The sequence below is a fragment of the Vombatus ursinus genome, unplaced genomic scaffold (assembly GCF_900497805.2).
Source record: "Vombatus ursinus unplaced genomic scaffold, bare-nosed wombat genome assembly UNPS02014786.1, whole genome shotgun sequence".
NCBI classification, from domain to species: domain Eukaryota; kingdom Metazoa; phylum Chordata; class Mammalia; order Diprotodontia; family Vombatidae; genus Vombatus; species Vombatus ursinus.
Genome location: NW_020954564.1, coordinates 887,650 through 908,765, shown reverse-complemented (window position 1 = coordinate 908,765; position 21,116 = coordinate 887,650). Strand labels below are relative to the sequence as shown.

At 42.5% G+C, this 21,116-nt stretch overlaps 1 protein-coding gene across 1 annotated transcript; it reads left to right on the top strand.

Annotated features, from left to right (window-relative positions):
- The first annotated feature begins 8,487 nt into the window (after window positions 1-8,487).
- LOC114046863 (sulfiredoxin-1-like) lies at window positions 8,488-10,691 on the top strand. Its single transcript, XM_027867423.1, has 2 exons — window positions 8,488-9,032; window positions 9,397-10,691. The coding sequence occupies exons 1-2, from the start codon at window positions 8,754-8,756 to the stop codon at window positions 9,598-9,600; spliced, it is 483 nt and encodes a 160-aa protein (XP_027723224.1). The 5' UTR covers window positions 8,488-8,753; the 3' UTR covers window positions 9,601-10,691.
- Window positions 10,692-21,116: the final 10,425 nt, after the last annotated feature.

Genomic DNA, 21,116 nt, shown 5'->3' with positions numbered 1-21,116 from the left:
TTCTCCCTCTATAAAATGACGAGTTTGTAGATATGGGGAGGGTATTCTAAAGAAACCTGGAAAACAAAGATTTGGGAGTGAGAATGAGCAAAGCTAATCTGAAGAACGTAATAAGCTAGTCTGGTTAAAGTGGAGGATTTGTGAAGGAAGGGAAGTGGGAGATGAGGTTAAAAATGTAGGCTAGGGTCAGACTGGAAAGTACTGGCTCTAGATGGCTTGTGAAATTCCTTCTACCTCTAAAATTCAGTGGTTTTTATGATATTGGAAGACAATTTTTTTTCTTTTAGCAGAGGAGGTGATTTAAGAAAAGTGATATTTTAGGATGATTAATTTAGCCACAATATGATGAGTGGTTGAAAAGGATAGAGACCAGAAGCAGGAAAATTGATGAAGTTGTTGTAAAAATCCAGGTAAAAGGTGACAAGGTTTTTAAAATTGTATGTTGGCTGTAGGAATGGAAAATTTCTAATCACTTTCCTGTGTTCCAGCTGACTCATTACAATTATACAGGGTCTAGTAGAAGTACCATGGCCAGACCAAGCAGGTTTGGTCCAACCATCTTCAGGTCTTTTCAGAGTAGTTGCTGCATGTTGAAGATGCAAAATTTGAATATAGTTGGATATATCTCTCTTAAATTTCTGGGTGTTGTGGGGCCAGTTGATTAAAAAGGGGTCAACATTTATTTGAGTACCTAGTATGTGTAAACCACCATGCTGAGCACTGTGTCTTTACAGGGAAATAAAAACAATCACCACTTTCATCTAAGCGGTACCAAAGGAGTTTACTGTATTGCTAGGACAACAAGACTAGTCAAAGTAAAGAGGTCATAAAGAAAGCAAGGCATCCAGTAGAATGTAAGCTCCTTGAGGGCAAAGACTAGCCTTTCACTTTTGGCTTTGTGTCCTCAGTGCCTGGCACATATATCAGGTGCTTAATAAATGCTTGTTGGTTAATTGAATGCAAAATAGGATATATGCTATTAAGGGTGGATGAATCAATGCTATAGTAATTAAGTTGAGAAAACATCATTAGTTATGGGTCAGACTCTAAAATTCCAACTCTAAAATTCTATGATCCTGTGACTAGATGATTTCCAAGGTTCCTTCCAGGTAGATACTCTAATTTGTATAACACATCTATAAATGTAATAGAAAAGGGAGACTGTGCGCAAAGGTGGGGTATGAGGGATGAGTAGGATCTGGAGGCATTGGACTTTGGAAACAAAGGATTATGAGCAGTGGACCCTGAGATATTGTCCAATTTGTATATAAAGGAAGAAGGTTAAGTTTGGCAAATGCTGGGGGAGGAAGTGAATAACTATTACCTTAACTCTCCCGTCCTCTCACAGACTTAAGAATGGAAGGAAATTCCTCAGTCTAATCCATCATATTTATTATACAGATAAAGAAATTAATGAGACCTAGAAAAGTTAAATGGTTTCTGTTAGAGAGAAGGAACTGGGACCCAAGTCCCCCGACTCCCACACCAGGGCTCTAACTTCTATTCTATGCTAGTCTCTCCTTTGTCCTCTGCTGCTGAGAAATATGCAGCAGAACTGGTTGATGCCTAGCTCTGCTACTTGTTACCTACGTGATTCAAATCACTGCCCCTCCCTGAATCTGTTTCTTCCTCTATAAAATGAAGAAGTTAAACTGAACAATCTCTAAGATCTCTTCCAACACTATATCCTATCACCTCCAGGATCATGAAAGGTTGAGAGGAGTTCATGCCCAAACCTGGACTGCCAAACCACCTTTCCACCACTCAGACAATGTTCTCAACACAGGTTCATGTCAACAGCAGAGCAAGAATTGGTGACACTCCATTGGTGCCTGGGTAGAAGGCAATGAGTATTGCAATCTTAGGTGACAGGGCAGAAGCACCTGGATCCTCCAACCTTCTGCCCATCCCCACCTCCCTTCATTCAGAGTAGCTCTATCTCTTCTCTTTATGCCCATCCCACTCACATCCCAATTGTCACTCCCATCCCCCAAAACCTGATTCCTTCTGCTGCAAGAGGTCCACCCGAAAAAGAACAGGTGCTATCACTTTCCCAAACATCAGTGAGTAATCTAGAAGTCTCCTAGATTCAATCACTGACAATTCTCTCACTCCTGCCCTTGCAGACATGCTTCTTACAGTCTGGCTTCTAAAATTCTCCATCTTTATCATGGGCTCAAAAATACAAGATAATCCACAACTCCAGCATCATTGGGCTTGCCATTTGTTCCTCCATCCTAACAGTAAGCCAGCAGTGGCTAGCTCTGGCTTGGAAGCAAACACAGCTGTGATTGGTGCCAAATTTTTGCAGACCAGATCATTTCCCTTATGTAGGAACAGAAAAAGGGCTACAGACACCTGCCCCCCTTGCCTTAGGTGAGGCAAAACCAAGCTAGGGTATATGCCCGACACTTGATAGTAGGAGATCCAGGAGACCTAGGCATCCAGCTAGGTGATAGAGTGGATAGAGCACTGGGCCTGGAGTCATCACTTAACAACCTCCTCAGTTTCCCCATCTACAAAATGGGGGTAATAATAGCACCTACCTCTCAGGGTTGTTATGAGGATCAAGTGAGATAATAATGATCAAGTGCTTGGCACATAATAAGCACTATATAAATAATAGCTATTACTATTCACCTAGTCCCTCATTGAGTCACTCAACTACTATTTATTAAGTATCTACTATGTGCACTAAAGCTTTTGACTGTATGGATCACAATAAAATGTGGCAAGTCCTCAAAGAGAAGGGAGTATCAGATCATCTTACTTGTCTCCTAAAGAACCTGCATGTGGGACAAGAAGCAACAGTTAGAAATGAACATGAAACAACTGATTGGTTTAAGACTGGGAAAGGAGTACAACAAGGCTGCATATTGTCACCTTATTTATTTAACTTGTATGCAGAGTAAATCACATGAAATGCCAGATGAGAAGAATCGAAAGCTGGAATTAAGGTTGCTGGGAGAAATATCAACAATCTCAGACATGCAAATGATACCACTCTGATGGCAGAAAGTGAAGAATTAATTCCTTTTTTTCCTTTTTTTATTTTTATTTTTTTCTTTAATAATATTTTATTTTTTCCAATTACATGTAAAGATAGTTTTCAACATTCACTTTTGTAAAATTTTGAGTTCCAAATTTTTCTCCCTCCCTCCATTCCCCCTCCCCAAGACAGTCTGATATAGGTTATACATGTACTATCATGTTAAACATATTTATAATGCATAATATGTTAAACATATTAGTCATGTTATGAAAGAAGAATCAGAACAAAAGGGAAAAACCACAAAAAAGAAAAAAAACAAGAAAACAGAAAAGTGAAAATAGTATGCTTCCATCTGCATTCAGACTTCATAGTTCTTTCTCTGGATGTGGTTAGCATTTTCCATCTCAGGCCTTTTGAAATTATTTTGGATCTTTGTATTGCTAAGAAGAGCTAAGTCTATTATAGTTAATCATCGCACAGTGTTGCTGTTGCCATGGTTCTGCTCACTTCACTCAGCATCAGTCCATGCAAATCTTTCCAGGTTTTTCTGAAACCTGCCTGCTTATCACTTCTTACAGCACAATAGTATTTCATTACATTCATATACCACAACTTGTTCAGCCATTCCCCAGTTGAAGGGTATCCCCTTAATTTCTAATTCTTTGCCACCACAAAAAGAGCTGCTATAAATATTTTTGTACATGTGGGTCCTTTTACCTTTTTTATGATCTCTTTGGGATACAGATCTAGTGGTGATATTGGTGGATCAAAGGGTATGCATAGTTGGTTGCTCTTTGAGCATAATTCCAAATTGCTCTCGAGAATTGTTGGATCAGTTCACAACTCCACTAACAATGCCTTAGTGTTCCAATTTTCCCACATTTTCTCCAACATTTGTCATTTTCCTTTTTCATCATATTAGCCAATCTGATAAGTGTGAGGTGGTACCTCAGAGTTGTTTTAATTTGCATTTCTCTAACCAACAGTGATTTAGAACATTTTTTCATATGATTATATATAACTTTAATTTCTTCCTCTGAAAACTGCCTATTCATATCCTTTGACCATTTACCAGTTGAGGAATGATTTGTATTTTTATAAATTTGACTTAGTTTCCTGTATATTTGAGAAATGAGACCTTTATCAGAAACAATTAAGAAATTGTTTCCCAAGTTTCTGCTTTCCTTCTAATCTTCATTGCATTGGTTTTGTTTGTGCAAAACCTTTTTAATTTAATGTAATTAAAATTATCCATTCTGTATTTCATACTGTTCTTTATCTCTTATTTGGTTATAAGGTCTTCCCTTCTCCACAGATCTGACAGGTAAACTATTCCTTGTTCTCCTGATTTGCTTATAGTATCAGTCTTTGTATCTAAATCATGTCCCCATTTTGACTTCATCTTGTATAGGATATGAGATATTGGTCTATGCCTAGTTTCTGCCAAACTATTTTCCAGTTTTCTCAAGCAATTTTTGTCAAATAGTGAGTTTTTATCACAGCAGCTGGAGTCCCTGGATTTATCAAACAGTAGATTACTATAGTCATTGACTACTATGTCTTGTGCACCTAACCTATTCCACTGATCCACCACTCTATTTCTTAGCCAGTACCAGATAGTTTTGATGATTGCTACTTTATAATATAGTTTTAGATTTGGTATGGCTAGGCCACCTTCCTTTACTTTTGTTTGAGGAATTAATTTCTTCATGAAGGTAAAAGAGGAAAATGTAAAAGCTGGCTTGAAGCTTAACATTAAAAAAAAAAAAAAGCTAAGATCACAGCAACTGATCCCATCACTTCCTGACAGAGGGAGATGAAATGGAAGCAATGTCAGATTTTATATTCTTGGGCTCAAAGATCACTCCTGGTGGTGACTGCAGCCATGAAATTAAAATATGCTTGCTCCCTGGAAGGAAAGATATGTCAAATCTCTGGACGGCATACTAAAAAGCAGAGACATCACCTTGTCAACAAAAATCTGTATAGTCAAAGCTAATTCTTCCAGTAGCAATGTTTAGCTGTGAGAGTTATACTACAAGGAAAGCTGAGTATCACAGAATCAACACTTTCAAATTGTGGTACTATATAAGACTTTTGAGAAGCCCTTGGACAGCAAGGAGGTCAAATCAATCAATACTTAAAGAAATTAATCCAGACTACTTATTGGAAAGACAAACACTGAAACTGAAGCTTAAATACTTTGGCCACATGATAAAAAAAAACAGGACTCATTGGAAAAGACCCTGATGCTGGGAAAGATTGAAGGCAAAAGGAGAAGGGCATGGCAGAGGATAATGTGGATGAACAGTGTCATGGAAGCAACAAAAATGAGCTTGGACAGACTTTGGGAGATAGTGGAGGGCAGAAGGGCCTGGCATCACAAAGAAGGGGTCACAAAGATTTGGACATGGCTGAACGAATGAACAACAACAAATGTGACAGAACTGTGCTCAGTGTTGGAGTTACAAAGAAAGGCAAAAAACCCAACAACAACAAAAACTGTCCTGCTCTTAAGTTGCTTACAATCTAACTGGGGGAGAAAAGACATATACAGGATAATTTAGGGATTGTCTTAAAAGGGAGGCATTAAGGAAGACTAGGAAAGACTTTTTATAAAAGGTGGACTGTTAGCTGAGACTTGAAGGAAGCCAGAACTCCCCACTTGCTGGTCTGCCCTTCCCCATCCTTTGGTATCCTTCTACTTCCCAGAGCAGGGGCAGAAATTTAAAGTCCAGAAAAATCACCCTCTTCCCTCTCCAGTCCAACTTTCTTCATATCCTTAGGCCTACTTCCTTTTGTGAGTTTCTAATTCCTGGGTGTGAATGTTTACAGTGGGATACTATTGCATATTTCACTATTCCACTCCATTCCATTCCTCTCCATAGAAGCAAGTAGGTGGCTTACTGGATAGAGCCCTGGGTCTAGAGTTAGGAAGACTTGAGTTCCAATCTGTCTCAGACATTCACTAGCTATGTGACCCTAGACAAATCACTTAACCTCTGTTTGCCTTCATCTACTGGAGAAAGAAATGGCAAACCACTCCAGTGTCCTTGCCAAGAAAACCCCATACAGGGTTGTGAAGGGGATTGAACAACAACAACCCCCTCCATAATCTACTCCTCCTCTTATCATCACCATGTCCCCCCAACCCCTCAGAGGAAGAAGTTCTGGCTCTGAGCAACAGACTGGTCCACCTTTCAGAGAAAGAGCCCAGCTCCAGTTTCCCATAGGCTTCGTGTGCACTCTACTTGCTAAACAGAACAAACAGCTCATCATGACATGCTTTAGGACTATAGGACAGTCTTAAGTTTAAGTCCTAGAACAGATTCTACAAGTTAAGTACATGCACAAATGCCTAAATAATAATACTGCCTACTTGCAGCTTTCTATATAACTGGACCAGATCTTTTCTTCTTTTTTAAAGTCAAGTCTGACTCTTCATGACCCCATTTGGGGTTTCCTGGCAGAGATACTGGAATGGTTTGCCATTTTCTTCTCCAGCTCACTTTACAGATAAGGAAACTGAGGCAAACAGGATGAAGTGACTTGCCCAGGATCCCACAGCTAGTGTCTGAGGCTGGACTTGAACTCAGAAAGAGGAGATTCCAGGCCCAGCACTCTATCCACTTTACTACCTAGCTGTCCCATAGGGCAAGATCACAGCACAAATAATCCAAAACAAGCAAACCCTTGGAAAGTATTTGGCTTTAGGATGGTTACTTTGATGGCTCTGCCATCTCATCTATATGTATGCTACCTCCAATGGTGTAAATCACAACTCATCCATGTCTACCTTTCCTGTGCTTTCCTGTGTGTGTTGTGGATGATTTCCTATAACCTGCCACAGGAGGTCCCACCCAATGGAGTATAGCAAAGCTGCTAATAAGCTACAGCTATTGAAGTGACTCAACTACTTTTTTTTTTTAATAATACATTTCTTTTTTTTTTCTAGGCAATTGGGGTTAAGTGACTTGCCCAGGGTCACACAGCTAGTAAGTGTTAAGTGTTTGGTCTGAGGTCAAATTTGAACCCAGGTCCTCCTGACTTCAGGGCAGGTGCTCTATCCACTGCGCCACCTAGCTGCCCTTTTAATAATACATTTCTCCAATTCTAATGAATCTGATTGGGATTCATTATGATATGTAACAGTAAGCACAGCCCGATGCTCAGGACCAAGGATTCTGAAGCTAAAAGACAAATCTTTATTTGTTACATCTGCATGTATATATTCACACACATACAATGTATACATATACACATTAGACTTCAGTTCAAATTTGTCCTCAGACACTAGCTGTGTGACTCTGGTAAGTTACTCTGTCTGCTTTAATTTTCTCATCTGTAAAACGGGGATAATAATAGCTGCTTACCTCCCAGGGTTGCTGTGAGGATCAAATGAGATTAATAATTGTAAAGTGCTTCATATGTAAGCTTCATATGAATGTTAGCTATTATTTTTGTTGTTATTTGTTAGCTATTATTTTTGTTGTTATTACATGAATGTGACAGCAAATTTGTCTCACTAAATTTTCATATTTTAGTGCTAAGACATAAGATTAGGAGTAAATATGTATTCTAGTTCAGGCCCTGCTTCTGCCTCTAACTCTCTGGACAAATCTTTTCCCCTCTGTAGACTTTATTTCCCTCATCGGTACATAGAAGATGTTGGGCTAGATAGTATGTAAATTATCTTCTGACTTTGACATTTTGAGGGCTGATGACTGTTCCAATTCTTTCCCCTTAACGTGGCCTTTAAAAATGGGCCTGACGGGGCAGCCAGGTGGCGCAGAGAATAGAGCACTGGCCCTGGATTCAGGAGGACCTGAGTTCAAATCCGAACTCAGACACATAACACTTACTAGCTGTGTGACCCTGGCCAAGTCACTTAACCCCATTGCCCCCCCCCAAAAATGGGCCTGACCACAGGCTTCCCCAGATGAGGAAATAAAACCTGAAGATCGATAAATGTAAACCAAAAGCAATAAAGGGAGGGTGTGTGTGGAGGTGGGCGTTGTCCCTGTACCCAATGAAGCCCTTTACCCAAGCCCAGGATCTTAGAAGACAGCACAGCACCTGTGATCCCTCCCCTCCTCACCACCCCCATACACCCACAAGGTCTGGGATATGTTCCAATAAGATCATAGATATAGAGCTGGTCTAGACTTTAGACATCATCTGGCCCAACTCCCTCATTATACAGACAAGGAAATTGAAACCCAGACAGGTTAAGTGACTTGCCCCTGGTCATATGGGCTGGCAAAGTTAGTTCTTGAACTCCAAACCAATATTCTCCCCACTGAATCAAGCCACCTTCCCAGGAAGTCACCAAGTAAGGGGAGGGAAGACGAAGTAGTGGCCTGTTCTGCTGATTCATCCTTGGACTGCAATATTCAGCAGCTATTTCCTCCCGTGGAGTGGGGGTGTTGCGGGAGTACTAGGGGGCGGGGACAGCGGGGTGGAGAGAGCTGCGGCCTGGGCGCTGAGTCACTCTCTGGAGCTCCTTCCCAGCTGCGTACTCATACCGAGTCAGGCTCTGCCCCGGCGCTTCTACTTCGCCCGATACTCGGGAGGGTGGAGCAAAGTGGGAGGAGTGGAAAGTGTTGAGAAACCAAGCTCGGAAAGTTTTTCCTTGGAACAGCATCGGAAAAGAAAGCCCAGTAGAAAGAGTAAATTCTAAGGCTGTTTACTGGAAGAACCCAGGGCGGAGAGCGCTTCTGGGGCTCGGGTGCCAGAACTTCTCTCCCGCACTCCCCTCTGGATGCTGAATGGTGCACTCCGAGCCGGAGTTAAAGTCTGGGTGCAGGACAAGCCTCTGAGGGGGGCTGGAAGCATGGGGTTGAGAGCCGGAGGCAGCCACGGGCGAGCGGGCCCAGAGGTCGGGGCAGAGAGGCAGGATCGGGCATCTGAATCGGAGGATCGCAGCATACATTCTGGCAACATCGCTTCGGTGCACAATGTCCCCTTGAGCGTCCTCATTCGGCCGCTGCCCTCCGTGCTGGACCCGGACAAGGTGAAGAGCCTCATGGATACCATCCAGGTAAGATCTCTCGGGGGGGGGGACAAGGGGAGGGACTGGGAGTAGAGAGAGCCCTAGATTTCGGGCCCAGAGATCTGAGTACGCTTCTTCGCTCTGCCATTTTCAGTGTCATCTTGGGCAAGTCACTCTCTTTCTTCGGGCCTCGATATCCTCTCTATAAAACGGGAGCGTTGGACTAGATAACCTTTGAGGCCCTTTCTAGCATTAACATTCTATGTTCTGTGTCTTAGACTGTTTTTTGACTCCGACATTCTATCTTCTACATTCTGTATTCCAAGGTTCCTCCAGGTCTAAGATCCCATGATTCAATCATTTTCTCCATCTATGTCCTTTTCTCCCTCTCCCTGACTTTTCCCCTCCCTAGGAGGATCCAGATCGGGTGCCTCCTATTGATGTCCTATGGATTAAAGGAGCCCAAGGAGGGAACTACTTCTACTCCTTCGGGGGATGCCACAGATATGCAGCCTACCGGGAGCTGAACAAGGAAACAATCCCTGCCAAGCTGGTCCGGTCTACAATATCTGACCTTCGTGTGTACCTGGGTTCTTCCACGCCAGACCTGCAGTAGTAGCACCCTTAGCCCTTGGGACTCACTGAAAATGCCTCTTCATGTGACCATTGAAGAGGCCAGGAGAAGCCAAGTAATACTGGTCCTTACCAGGGCGATGCAGAGTACAAAAGGTGTGGACTTCTGACCCAGAACAGCTCCTTTGAGAGACAGTATGACTAACTTGTGTAGTATTCCTTAAAGGCTAGAGAAGAGGGATAAGGAATCGTTCCCTGTGATTTGTTTAATAACTTTAGACTCCCATGTCTTGGACCTGAAGACTGTCGACTCAGGGCTTAAGAACAGAAGGGAGCACCCTGCCCTGCCCCACAGTGGGGTGTGAGGTGGTTGTAATGGAAAGAGGAGTGAACTTGGAATTAGAACCTCCCTTGTTCAGATCCCAGCTTTGACACTACCTGTGTGAACAGGTATAGTTTTCTCCTTTATAACATGAGGTGGTTGAACTAAAGTCCCTTCTAAAGTCTTCCCACTCTAGAGCCTATCCTTCTGAGATGATGTGGTAAGGGAACAGAATGGGGGACCCTTTCTGGAGGAGAGGGGTGAGGGAAGTGATGGGGAACTAAATGTCCCTCTCCCAACTTCCTGGGTGGAGGGGCCACCTCCTGTTCATATCAGGCTAAGGGACCCATGTCTAATTCTCACTGTCTCCCCGTGGGAAGCAGGAATCCTTACTACCATTTCTTTTTGAGGAAGAAGATTCATATACAACAACAACAACAAATGAAAGCCCCAATAAATTCTGATTTAGTGAAAAGTACTTTAGGCTTGGAGTAAGGTGGGACCATGGGCAAGTAAGTCACTTCTCTTCTGTGTTTCTGTTTTCTCATCTATAAATTGTGGTAAGAATACTTGTACTAACCTACCTCTCAGGGTTGTTGTGAGGAAAATTATATTTAAACTTCAAAGTGCTGAAGAGATGGGAGATGTTGCACTTTAATCTTCATGATGTGGTTAAGAGGGAAAGATGGGAAGTCTGAGGACCAGGTGCTCTCTGCTATTAATCTTTTATATTTCTTGTTCCTCAGATGATTTTGCAAGTGGATAAAATGACTAATTTTTGTAATTTAATAAATGTATTCATGTACACTCCAGTAGCAGAATATATATCATATATATACATATATATATATATAAAATCAATATTATTGTTAAGTTTCAGAACAGTTGCTGATCTGCATTGATTGAGGAAGTTCCTTTACTGGGAGTTTCCCAACACCAATGAAATCACAGGTCTGGGCCATATTATTATTGTTGCAGTTGTGGTGGTGGTGGTGGTGATGATGATGAGGAGGAGGAGGAGGAGGATGGAGTGGTGGTGTGGTGAAGGAAGGAACAAGAATAGATGTGGTGACTTGCTGTGACCTCCATACTTTAGAGTCTCTGAGACCTGTCTGATGCTGAAAAACAGAGTGGGAAGAAGACAGGTGCTCCCTTTCTCTCCGGGTGGTTCTTCCTAGTCAGATCAGCCTTTACTGAGCATATATGAGAGCCTGTTCAGGTCTCTGATCTTCTGGGAAATAAAATGGATGGGAGGCAGAGCCCCCTGACCTTCTTGCCTTGGAGCATGGTGGAGAGAAGAGGATGCAGGAGAAGAGAGTGCTCAGTATCCCTGGAAGACTCCCATTCTTCTTGTGCTGCCCTTACAAGGGGCCACCAGGAGATGGCACTGTGATCCTACCAGCCCAAACTATATCCATTGGAGAGACCAGTCCAGTGTGGACTGGCTGGGGCTTTAAGACCCACTCCTTCTGTCCCTGTGGCACTAGTTAACCTCAAACTCCTAAGACCTCAGAACTGGGATGGATCTTAGGGCATAGAATAATAGAACTGTTACTGGGCTTCAACAATTTAATTCAGCAAACACTTGTGAAGCGTCTCCTATAATAAAGAATACAATTCTGAGGATGAGAACATGGAATGCTACAGCTCAAAGGAATCTTAGAGATCATATTTAAAAGAAGGAACATAAAGCACTGGGAGGGGAAGTGACTTTTCTAATGTCGTAGAGTGAATTAGGACCATATGTTAGAGCTGAAAGAGACCTTTTATAGTGGCAGAACTCAGTCTAGAAGTCACACCTCCCAATACCCAGTTCGGTGCTCTTTCCATTCCACCCTCTTGCCTTATACAAGCACACCACAGACACATCCATATACACAATCAATCAACAAGTGTGTGGACTGGAGCAGCTAGGTGGCAAAGTGGATAGAGCACCAGCCCTGGATTCAGCAGGACCTGAGTTCAAATCCAGCCTCAGACACATAATACTTACTAGCTGTGTGACCCTGAGCAAGTCACTTAACCCCATTGCCTAGCCCCCCCCAAAAAATAAAAAAAACAAACAAACAAGTGTATGGACCTACAGTGTTCCTGGCACTGTGCTAGCCTTGGGGGACAAAAGTGAAGCAGTCCCTGCCCTCAAGGAGCTTACATTGCATCAACATGAATATGATAATGAGTGAGGTAATGAAATCGAATCATAAGCTACTTATAAAGAAATGAATCTCACTACTTTCAGAATTGCGGAGCAGTGAAATGATGACTGAATTCAAGCCAGATGACATAAGTTTGAGACCTTACTATGATACTTAAAAGCTATGTGACCTTGGGCAAGTCACTTATCTTGGCATCAAGTTTACACATCTCTAAAATCAGAGGTTTGGACTAGTTTATCTCTAAGGCTTCCACTGGTTCTTTTTTAAAAAAATTTTGTTGATGTCTTTTTCTCTTTTTTCCTGTTTTTTTTTTTTACATCATCATCCCTTCCTCCCCATTTCTCCTTCTCCTCCGTAGAAACAGCCTACCCTCACCTGTCCACTCCCTGCTGTTATAACAAATAAGTATAGTCAAGCAAAATAAATCAGTACAATACCCTTATTTGAAAATGTCTGCCTCATTCTGCACCATTAGTACACCACTTCTCTAACAAGAGTCTGGATCACATTTTACCATCAATCTTCTAACATTAGCATTAGCTACTTAATTGATCAGAGTGCTGACGTCCTTTAAACATTTTTAATCTTATTTTTATTTATGCCTTCTGTTTTTTTTCTCATTTCATTCATTTCCAAATACATCCCTCACTCATTTGTTACCCGGTGATCGACTTTCGGTTCTAAATGAAAATTTTCTAATCTGCTTAACCTCACCTAGGCTGTTTCCTCACTTGTAATGTGGGGATAATAAAAATAGCTAGCATTTACATAGCACTTTAAGTTTCACAAGGTATTACATGTAGGTTGATCCTCTCAACACCTTGTGAAGGAGGTATTATTTTTATCTCTATTTTATAGATAGAAAAATTGAGAAAGAAGTTAAGTGACTTGCCCAGAGTCACACAGCTAGTGCCTGAAATAGGATTTGAACTCAGATCTTTCTAACCCCAAGTCCAACACTGTCCACAGCACCACCGAACTGCTTATTTGCAGAATCTGCACACCACCTAGGTAGGGCACAGTATACAGAAAGGTACAAGGAAAGACACTTTTAACTATAATTTTTTTATCCCATCTATACCTTTCTTCTTCATTTTACAGAGGAAGAAACTGAGGTCCGGAGAGAAGTTACTTGCTTAAAGTCAAAGCAAATTAGTAGTGTAACCAGCGTAAGAATTCATGCTTAATAAAATGGCTTTGTGGGGTTGTAGATAGAGTATGGAATTGGTGGACTTTGGAGAGGAAAGCCTAGGTTCAGATCCAGGCTTTGCTATGTACTACCTACCTGGGACTAAGTTTCCCCATTTGTAAAATGAGGGAAATGAACTAGGTGACCTCCAAGGCACCTTTCAGCTTTAAATCCTATGTTCCTATAACTCCCAGGTCCCTACACAATGCTGCCTCATTAAATTCCCCCCAAACCAGCTCTTCTGTCAGTCTGTCTGCCCCCTCCCCACCTGTCTCCCTTCCCCAGGCCTGACCCCTGATATAGCCTGACAGATGACCTCAGCTGCCACCAATCCATTCGTTCTGGTGCCTGGGGGAGGGGAGGAACAAAGGGAGCTTTGTGGAGGGTGGGGTCCCATCCCTTCACCTAGCTTGGGCTGCTGGGGTCCCAACTCCGGAACTCAGAGAGACTCTCCCACCGGACAAGCGTGTAATGTCTTCCAGGCCCATGGCTTAGGCTTTTAACTGGCAGGGAGATCATTATGTCTAGAATCCCATAATTGGCTTCCAACCTCTTAACTCACCCTTCCCAAGATAGTCCCCAGTTGCAAGTTTGCTCCAACATGAGAGACATTAACATGTAATCAAAAGAACACAGAGCTGGGTGAGAGGAGACCTGGATTCTAGTTATAGGTCTGTCACTCACTAGTTGGGTCATTTTGAGCAGGAGGTCCTTTCCCCTCACCAGGCCTCAGTTTCCTCATCTATAAAATGGTAAGATTGGACCAGATCATCTCTAAGGTCATTTCCAGCTCTGATCTCTTATGTTCTAGCATCCTTTCTAGCTCTGATATCCAGTAGTTCATTGGTTTTCCCTTTTCCCTACCAGGAAGTCAAAGAGCAAATATCAAATTTTGAGCTAGAAGGAATCAGAAAGAACCTCCAATCTAAATACCACATTTTATAGATGAGGAAACTGCATTACAGAGTTATTAGAGAACTTGACCAAGGTCACATAGATAGTGACCAGCTAGACTGGGATTGGAACCTAGGTCTTAGGCTGAAAGAAACGTTGACCTGGGAGAACAGAACCCAAGTTACTTTCCACCCTACTTCCCTACTCCCCAAGGCAGTATGACACAGGGGAGGATAAAGCCTCTAGCATCAGACGACCTAGGTTCAAATCTCATCCCGCCTCTCCTGCTCATTAACTGTGTGGCCTTGGGCAAGTCACTTAATCTCTCTAGTAATCAGTTTCCTCAAGTGTGAAAGAAAAGTGGTGGACGAGATGACCTTGAGGCCCCTTCCAGCTCTAAAGCTATGATCCTCTTGCCACCTTTGCTACCATGAGAACTCTGGGACCAGCTAAGGAACCACAGCTCCCATCTTCTAGTTCCTCTTCCCTCACACATTTTTTTCAGACCCCACGTAAACACAGTGTATGGGTCCCAACAAGTCCTAAGGCTTTCCCATCATTGGCCTCATCAATCCCCTGGCACCTGCCCTCAGTCCGTGAAATAGAGCCTTTCGCTAAGGGTAAAATGGAAAGAGCAGTGGTCTAAGATTCAGGGGACCTAGGTTCTAGTTTATGCTCTTTCTCTAATTTACCATGTAACTTAGAACTAGTCACTTCTCTTTTCTGGGCCTCAGTTTCCCTATCTGTAAAATGTGGTATATAATCCATGTCCAGTCTATCTCACAGGACTCTTGTGAGCATCAAATGTGTGTAAAGTATTTCATAGCCATTAAGTACCATAATTTTAAAACATCAGGTATTATGGTAGTGTCTTAAAATTACTGAATGTTGGAACCATAGAATCATAGCTATAGATGTTACAACCATTAGCCCAACAACAAGAAGGGATCCAAGAAACAAGCCAGGCTGGGGCTGAACCTCAATGACCATAGAATCATAGACAGAGGTAAAAGGGATCTTAGAGGCCGTGTTGTCCAACTCCCTCATTTTGCAGATGAGGAAACAGTCACAGAGAAATTAAGTGACTTATCTAGGATCAAATAGCTAGCAAGTATCTAAGGGGGAATATGAATCTGGGTCTTTCTGATGCCAAATCCAGTGTCTATCCATTACACTATGCTTTCTTTCTGGTCCAGTCCTTCATTTAACAGCTGCTACCCAGGTAGGGGATGTGACTTACCCACTGTCATATCTCAAGTTAACAACACTCTTAATAACCATTCCAAAGCTTAATATGAGCAAGCCTTTGTGCTTAGTTCTGTCAAGGAGACAGAGAAGCTTGGAACTCAGCCCCTAACTTCAGTGAGCTCGCAGTATAATGGGGGAGACAATAGACACATTCCCAAGATCTCAAATAATATAGAGTAGTCTGTGCTAGGGGCAGCTACATAGCACAATGGATAGAGTGCTGACCCTGGAGTCAAGAAGACTCGTTTTCCTGAGTTCAAATCCAGCCTCAGACACTTACCAGCTGTGTGACCCTGAGCAAGTCACTTGACCCTGTTTGGCTTAGTTTCTTCATCTGTAAAATAAGATAGAGGAGGAAATGGCAAATTACTCTAGTATTTGCCAAGAAAGCCCCAAACAGGGTCATGAAGAGTTGGACATGACTATGCTAAGGACCAGGTGACAGAGGAGCAAGCAAGGATAGAGAATCTCAAATAGAGAAATCCCTATGGACCTTTTGAACCATTTATAGCACTACTAGGCATATAACCCAAAGAGGTCAAAGACAAGGGGGGAAAGGGCCCAGAAATACAAAAATATTTATAGCTGCTACTTTTTAAAATTATATTGATTTTTTGTTTTTATATGAAACCAGCCAAAATAATACATGCCATGGTCTGTACTGATAATGCCCCAACTTTGCAAAGGATGATGGAATCATAGACCTAGCGCTCAAAAGGGTTTCAGAGGCCATCAGACCCAAGCCTTTTATTCTACAGATGAAAAACTGAGGAAAAGTGACTTGCCTAAGGTCATCCAAGTGGTAAATGTCAGAGGTTGCATTTGAAGTCAGATTTTTTGCTTCAAGATCCAGTAACCCTTTCTACTGCACCACACTGCCTCCTGTGGAAGGGATGCATTTTCTCATCTTTTTCCAAACCAAGCTTGGTCATAGTAATTACACAGTTTTGTGGGGTTTTTAAAAAATTATCTCCAGGGGCAACTAGGTGGCGAAGTGGATAGAGCTCTGGCCTTTGAGTCAGGAGGACCTGAATTCAAATCCAGCTTCAGACACTTGACACTTACTAGCTGTGTGACCCTGGGCAAGTCACTTAACCCTGATTGCCTCACCAAAAAGCAAAAAAAAAAAAAAAAGAAATTTCCATTTACATCATTGCAGTCAACATGTATATTGTTTTCCTGGTTCTGCTTACTTCATTCTTCATTAGTTCATAGGCTTTCCTATGCTTCTCTATACTCTTCACATTAATTGTTTCTACTAGCACAGTAATATTAACATCCTATTACATTCTATATCACAGTTTGTTTAACCATTTTCTATTCTGGGGGTATCTCCTTTGCTTCCAGCTCTTTGCTATAACAACAACAATAAAAAGTTGTATATGGACTCTTTTTGGAGATGCAAAGGTCAGTGAGTCTCCATCAGTTGGTGAGTGATTGAATACATCGTGACATATGAATGCAATGGTCTGTTATTGCAAGGTGAGAAATAAGAATTCTGAGAAGGCTTTGGACCTCTAAGTTTCCTTCCTGATCTAAATCTCTGATCTTATGATAGGACTTGTATGAACCGAAGCAGAGAAATGTAAACAGAACCAAGAGAATAATACACGTAATTGAGCGAAATGATGTAAAAGAGAACACTGTAAAAACTTCAGAATTCTGATGGACACCATGACTAATGGTGACGATAGAGGGCTTTAGGTGAAGCATGGTGGTAGACCACAGGTGGAGGCATACATTTTCAGACACAGTCAGGTATTGCTTTGCTTAATTACTTGTTAAAAGGGAGGGTTCATTGGGGGGTAGAAGGGAGTCACTGGAAAGTGATAGTGATGTTTCTTAAAAAAAAAAAAGAGCATCAGAAAAATCTGTTTAAAAAATCTCTTTGGCTAGTGTGGTCAGGAAGATTTTCTGGAGGAGGCAGGCTCAGAAAGATGGGTAATACTTAGATAAATGGGAAGGGGATATTTGTGGTTTTGGGGGTGGGGTGAAAAGGAGGCCTATCATTGAGGAATCCCGCCTGGGTGGAATGAACTGCATGTATAGGTATATATGGAATTGGTGGACCATAAGACTGTATAGTGAGTTTGACCTCAGATTATAGAAGATCTCAAATGTCAAATTAAAGAGTTCAGACTTGATCCTATAAGGATCCTATAAGGATCACAGGTTGTGAGCAGGAGTATGACATGCACAAAGCAGAATTTAAAGGAGCTGAGCCTGGCAGCATGCATAGAAAGGATTATTTTATCATTATCACACAGAGATTATGATTCCCACCTGACAGAAGGAGAAACTGAGGCACAGGAAAAAGTGGCTTGCCTAAAGTCACAGAGCTAACCTATGTAAAAGCTCACATTGAATTTTTAGTCCTGGGCTCTTTTCTAATGCCCCTCACTAACCCCAGTAAAATTTGACTGGCCCTTCCTCTTCCTGATGAGCCAGAAAGCTCCACCAGCATAAAGGAGCTCCCTGGGGATGTAGATGGAGCTCTCAACCTCCTTCATCCCCATCCCCCTTCCTCCACCCATGAACTCAGACACCCATTGAAAGAGCCAGCCTGGGCTGCTAGAGAGAAAAGCCCCTGGGCCCAAGGTTAACAGCCCCTAGGCTACCTTTCATTGGCCAGGAGGGAGGCCCAGTGGGTAGCTCTAGGGGCCACACAGAGGGGGAGGCTAACCCTGCTGTGGCCATTTCCCCATCCCAGGATCTGGAATCCATTTGCTCTGGCCTGAGCAATGTTTTCCTAGCAGCACAGAACTGAGCTGCCGAGAGCCAGAGTGAGGCCCTAGGCCCTACCCCAGCTCCCCTGGCCATCTGCTCCCTGTTTATTTATTTATTCTGAAGTATCACCTCTTGGCCTGGCCAGGGGCACCAAACATCTCTACACCCCGTGGGGATCAGTGGGAAGGGGCTGAGAAAGGAGGAGATGGGGCGGGGGAAGAAGGCCGAGTAGAGGACAGCCAGCCTCAACCAACTATTTTTCTTGCTAAAGATCCCAGGTATCTCAATGCAGAGCCTGATCCCGCTCTGTCGGTTGGTTCTCTGCCCTTCGCTGACACTTGGTGTCCGAAGTCCATCACTGACACCATAACAAAGAGCTTTCTTTATAGAGCTCAAAGTGCTTTGCAAACCAGGGCTCCATTTGGTCTTCATCACAGCCTGGTATTATTATATAACAAATAAATAAACTGAAATTCAAAGAGAAGTAATTTACCCAAGGTCAAACAACTAGCAAGTAGCATGTTTACCTGTGGGAGTTGGGAAACAGGGTTACTGTCAGCATTTGCCCACCAGAAGCTGCTACTGTTTTCTTCCCTCCATTCTCCCCGCCTAAGCCTCCTCTATCTTTAGGTTAGGATTCCCTGAGGGCATTCTTGACTCTGTCTGAGGTATACCATTCATTGTCAGTGGGACCTTCTCACCATTACTGAAAAATTACGAAGTTGGTCATGTGATTTTCTTCTCTGTAAAATGAGGGAGTTTGTCTTTGTTTTAGTATGTGTATAGCAAAATGCTTTATATATTTGATCCTTACAACAACCCTGTGAGGTGGTGTTGTTCAGTCATTTTTTAATCATGTCCAACTCTTTGTGAGCCCATTTGAGGTTTTCTTGGCAACGATACTGGAGTGGTTTGCCATTTCCTTTTTCAGCTCATTTTATAGATGAGGAAACTGAGGCAACCAGGGTGAAGTGATTCACCCCAGGATCACAAGCTATTTAGTGTCTGAGTCCATATTTGAACTCAGGTCCTCCTGACTCCAGGGCCAGCACTGTATCCACTGCAGCACCTAGCTGCCGTACCCTGTGAGGTAGATGCTATTATTATTCCCATTTTAAAGATAAGGAAACTGAGACACTGACAGGTCAGGTGACATGTCCAGAATTACACATCTAGAAAATCTGAGACCTGATCTGAACTCAATCACATCTTCCTGACTTCAGGACCTGTGTTCTATAACCACTATGAAACCTAGCTGCCTTAGTCTAGATTGTCTCAGAAATCCTAGTTCTGACTTTCTATATTCTGTCTTCTAAGGTCCCTTTAGGTTCTGTTCTCATCCTTTCCTTTCAGGTCCCTTCCAGTTCTGACATCCTATGTTCTAGGCTCCCTTCAAGCTCTGGCATTCTCTTTTCTATTTTCTAGGTCTCTTCGAGATCTTGTGTTTTATGTTCTAAAGTATCTTTCAACTCAGATGTCCTGGTATCATTATCTTCACAGAGTTAAGAGTTGGAAAGAACTTCAGAAGACATCTAGTACAGACCCTATTGGAAATAGAAAGCCTCCCCATAACAGCCCAGACAAGTGATCATAAAATCCTTCCACGAGGAGTCATAGAATAGTCTGGAAAGCTAACCCAGTCCCCAGGAAACCAGGTCTTGGGGCTGAGTGTCCTGAGGGCTCAGGCCACTGCTGCTCCTTCCGCCTAGAAGGTACCTTCCTGGCTGAGTTAATCCTAGACTCCTGTCTATTACAGAATAGCTTTGGAGGGCAATAAATCACCCCTTACCCAAATCCTCCCAGTCACCCTTCCCTCCAACCATCAAGACTGTAAAGCTTCCCCTACTGGGTTTTCCCCCCAAAGTCTGTGGGGGACAGAATGTCACCACCTTCTACAATGTTCCAGACCTGTTCCAAACTCCAAAAAGTACTTTTTTGCTAACAGTTCTCTGTCACTGTAACCGTACCACACCATGTCATCTTGCTCTCTCTTTCAAAGATAACCGATGATCAGTTGCTTCACTGAAACCATATGTCTCATAATTGTTATTATTAATAATCCTGATTATTCTGGCAAATATGGAGGAAATTATGCAAGCTGCTCATTAATGGTAATAAGTTGCAAGAAGGATGATTTGAAGGGAGCTTAGAAGTCTGATGTTTCCTCTAAAATGAGGAGCTCTTGAAGATTTGTCTCTGACCTATGCCATCTTTCAGAATGTAGGACAAGAGACTAGGAAGAAAAATGGACTCTGAGCTGAAGGTATCAGAATCAGACATATCTAGTCCTCCAGCCTTTTCAGCAAGAAAGTCAGTCGTCACTGGATCAAAGAGTGTATGTGAGGGAGAAGTAGAAAGTATGAGAAGACTGGAAAGGTAAGGGGAGGGGGGCTAGGTTATGAAAGTCCTTGAATGAGAGAGGATTTTATGTTAGATATTGGAGGTGAGAGGGGACCACTGGAGTTTCTTGAGGGAGGCGGTCTGAACTTATCTGTAGGAAAATCATTGGAGCTGAATAGAAGATGAACTTGAGTGGGGAGAGACTTGTGGTAGACAAACCAATCAGCAAGATATTACAATAGTCCAGAGGGAAGAGATGAGGTTCTGCACCAGGTGGTAGCAATATTAAAGAGAAGGGGACATATTCGAGGGATATTGTAAAGGTGACATCTACAGGCTTTGGCAACAGATTGGATATGGTGGAGGGGAAGGTGAAAGATGAGGAGTTGGGCATGATACCTAGGTTGTGAGCCTAGTGAACTAGAAGGATGGTGGTACCCTTGTCAGTAATAGAGAAGTTTGGAAAGGGGTGAGGGAGGCTTGTGGAGAAAGATAATAAGTTCTGTTCTGGATTTATTGAGTTTAAGATATCTACAAGACATCTAGTTGGAGATAGCATGTTTAGTTCATCAAGTCAAAATGCTGGGTAAAGATCAAGGCCCAGAGGTAAGAATAGAATCATAGAATATCAGAGCTGAAAGGTCCAATTCTTTAATTTTACAGATGAAGAAACTGAGGCCCAG

Bases quoted from the DNA above. Each gene is read 5' to 3' on its own strand.
- LOC114046863 (XM_027867423.1), top strand. From the start codon at position 8,754: ATGCTGAATGGTGCACTCCGAGCCGGAGTTAAAGTCTGGGTGCAGGAC. The intron at 9,033-9,396 runs GTAAGATCTCTC...TCCCCTCCCTAG, and splicing joins GCCTCATGGATACCATCCAG to GAGGATCCAGATCGGGTGCC.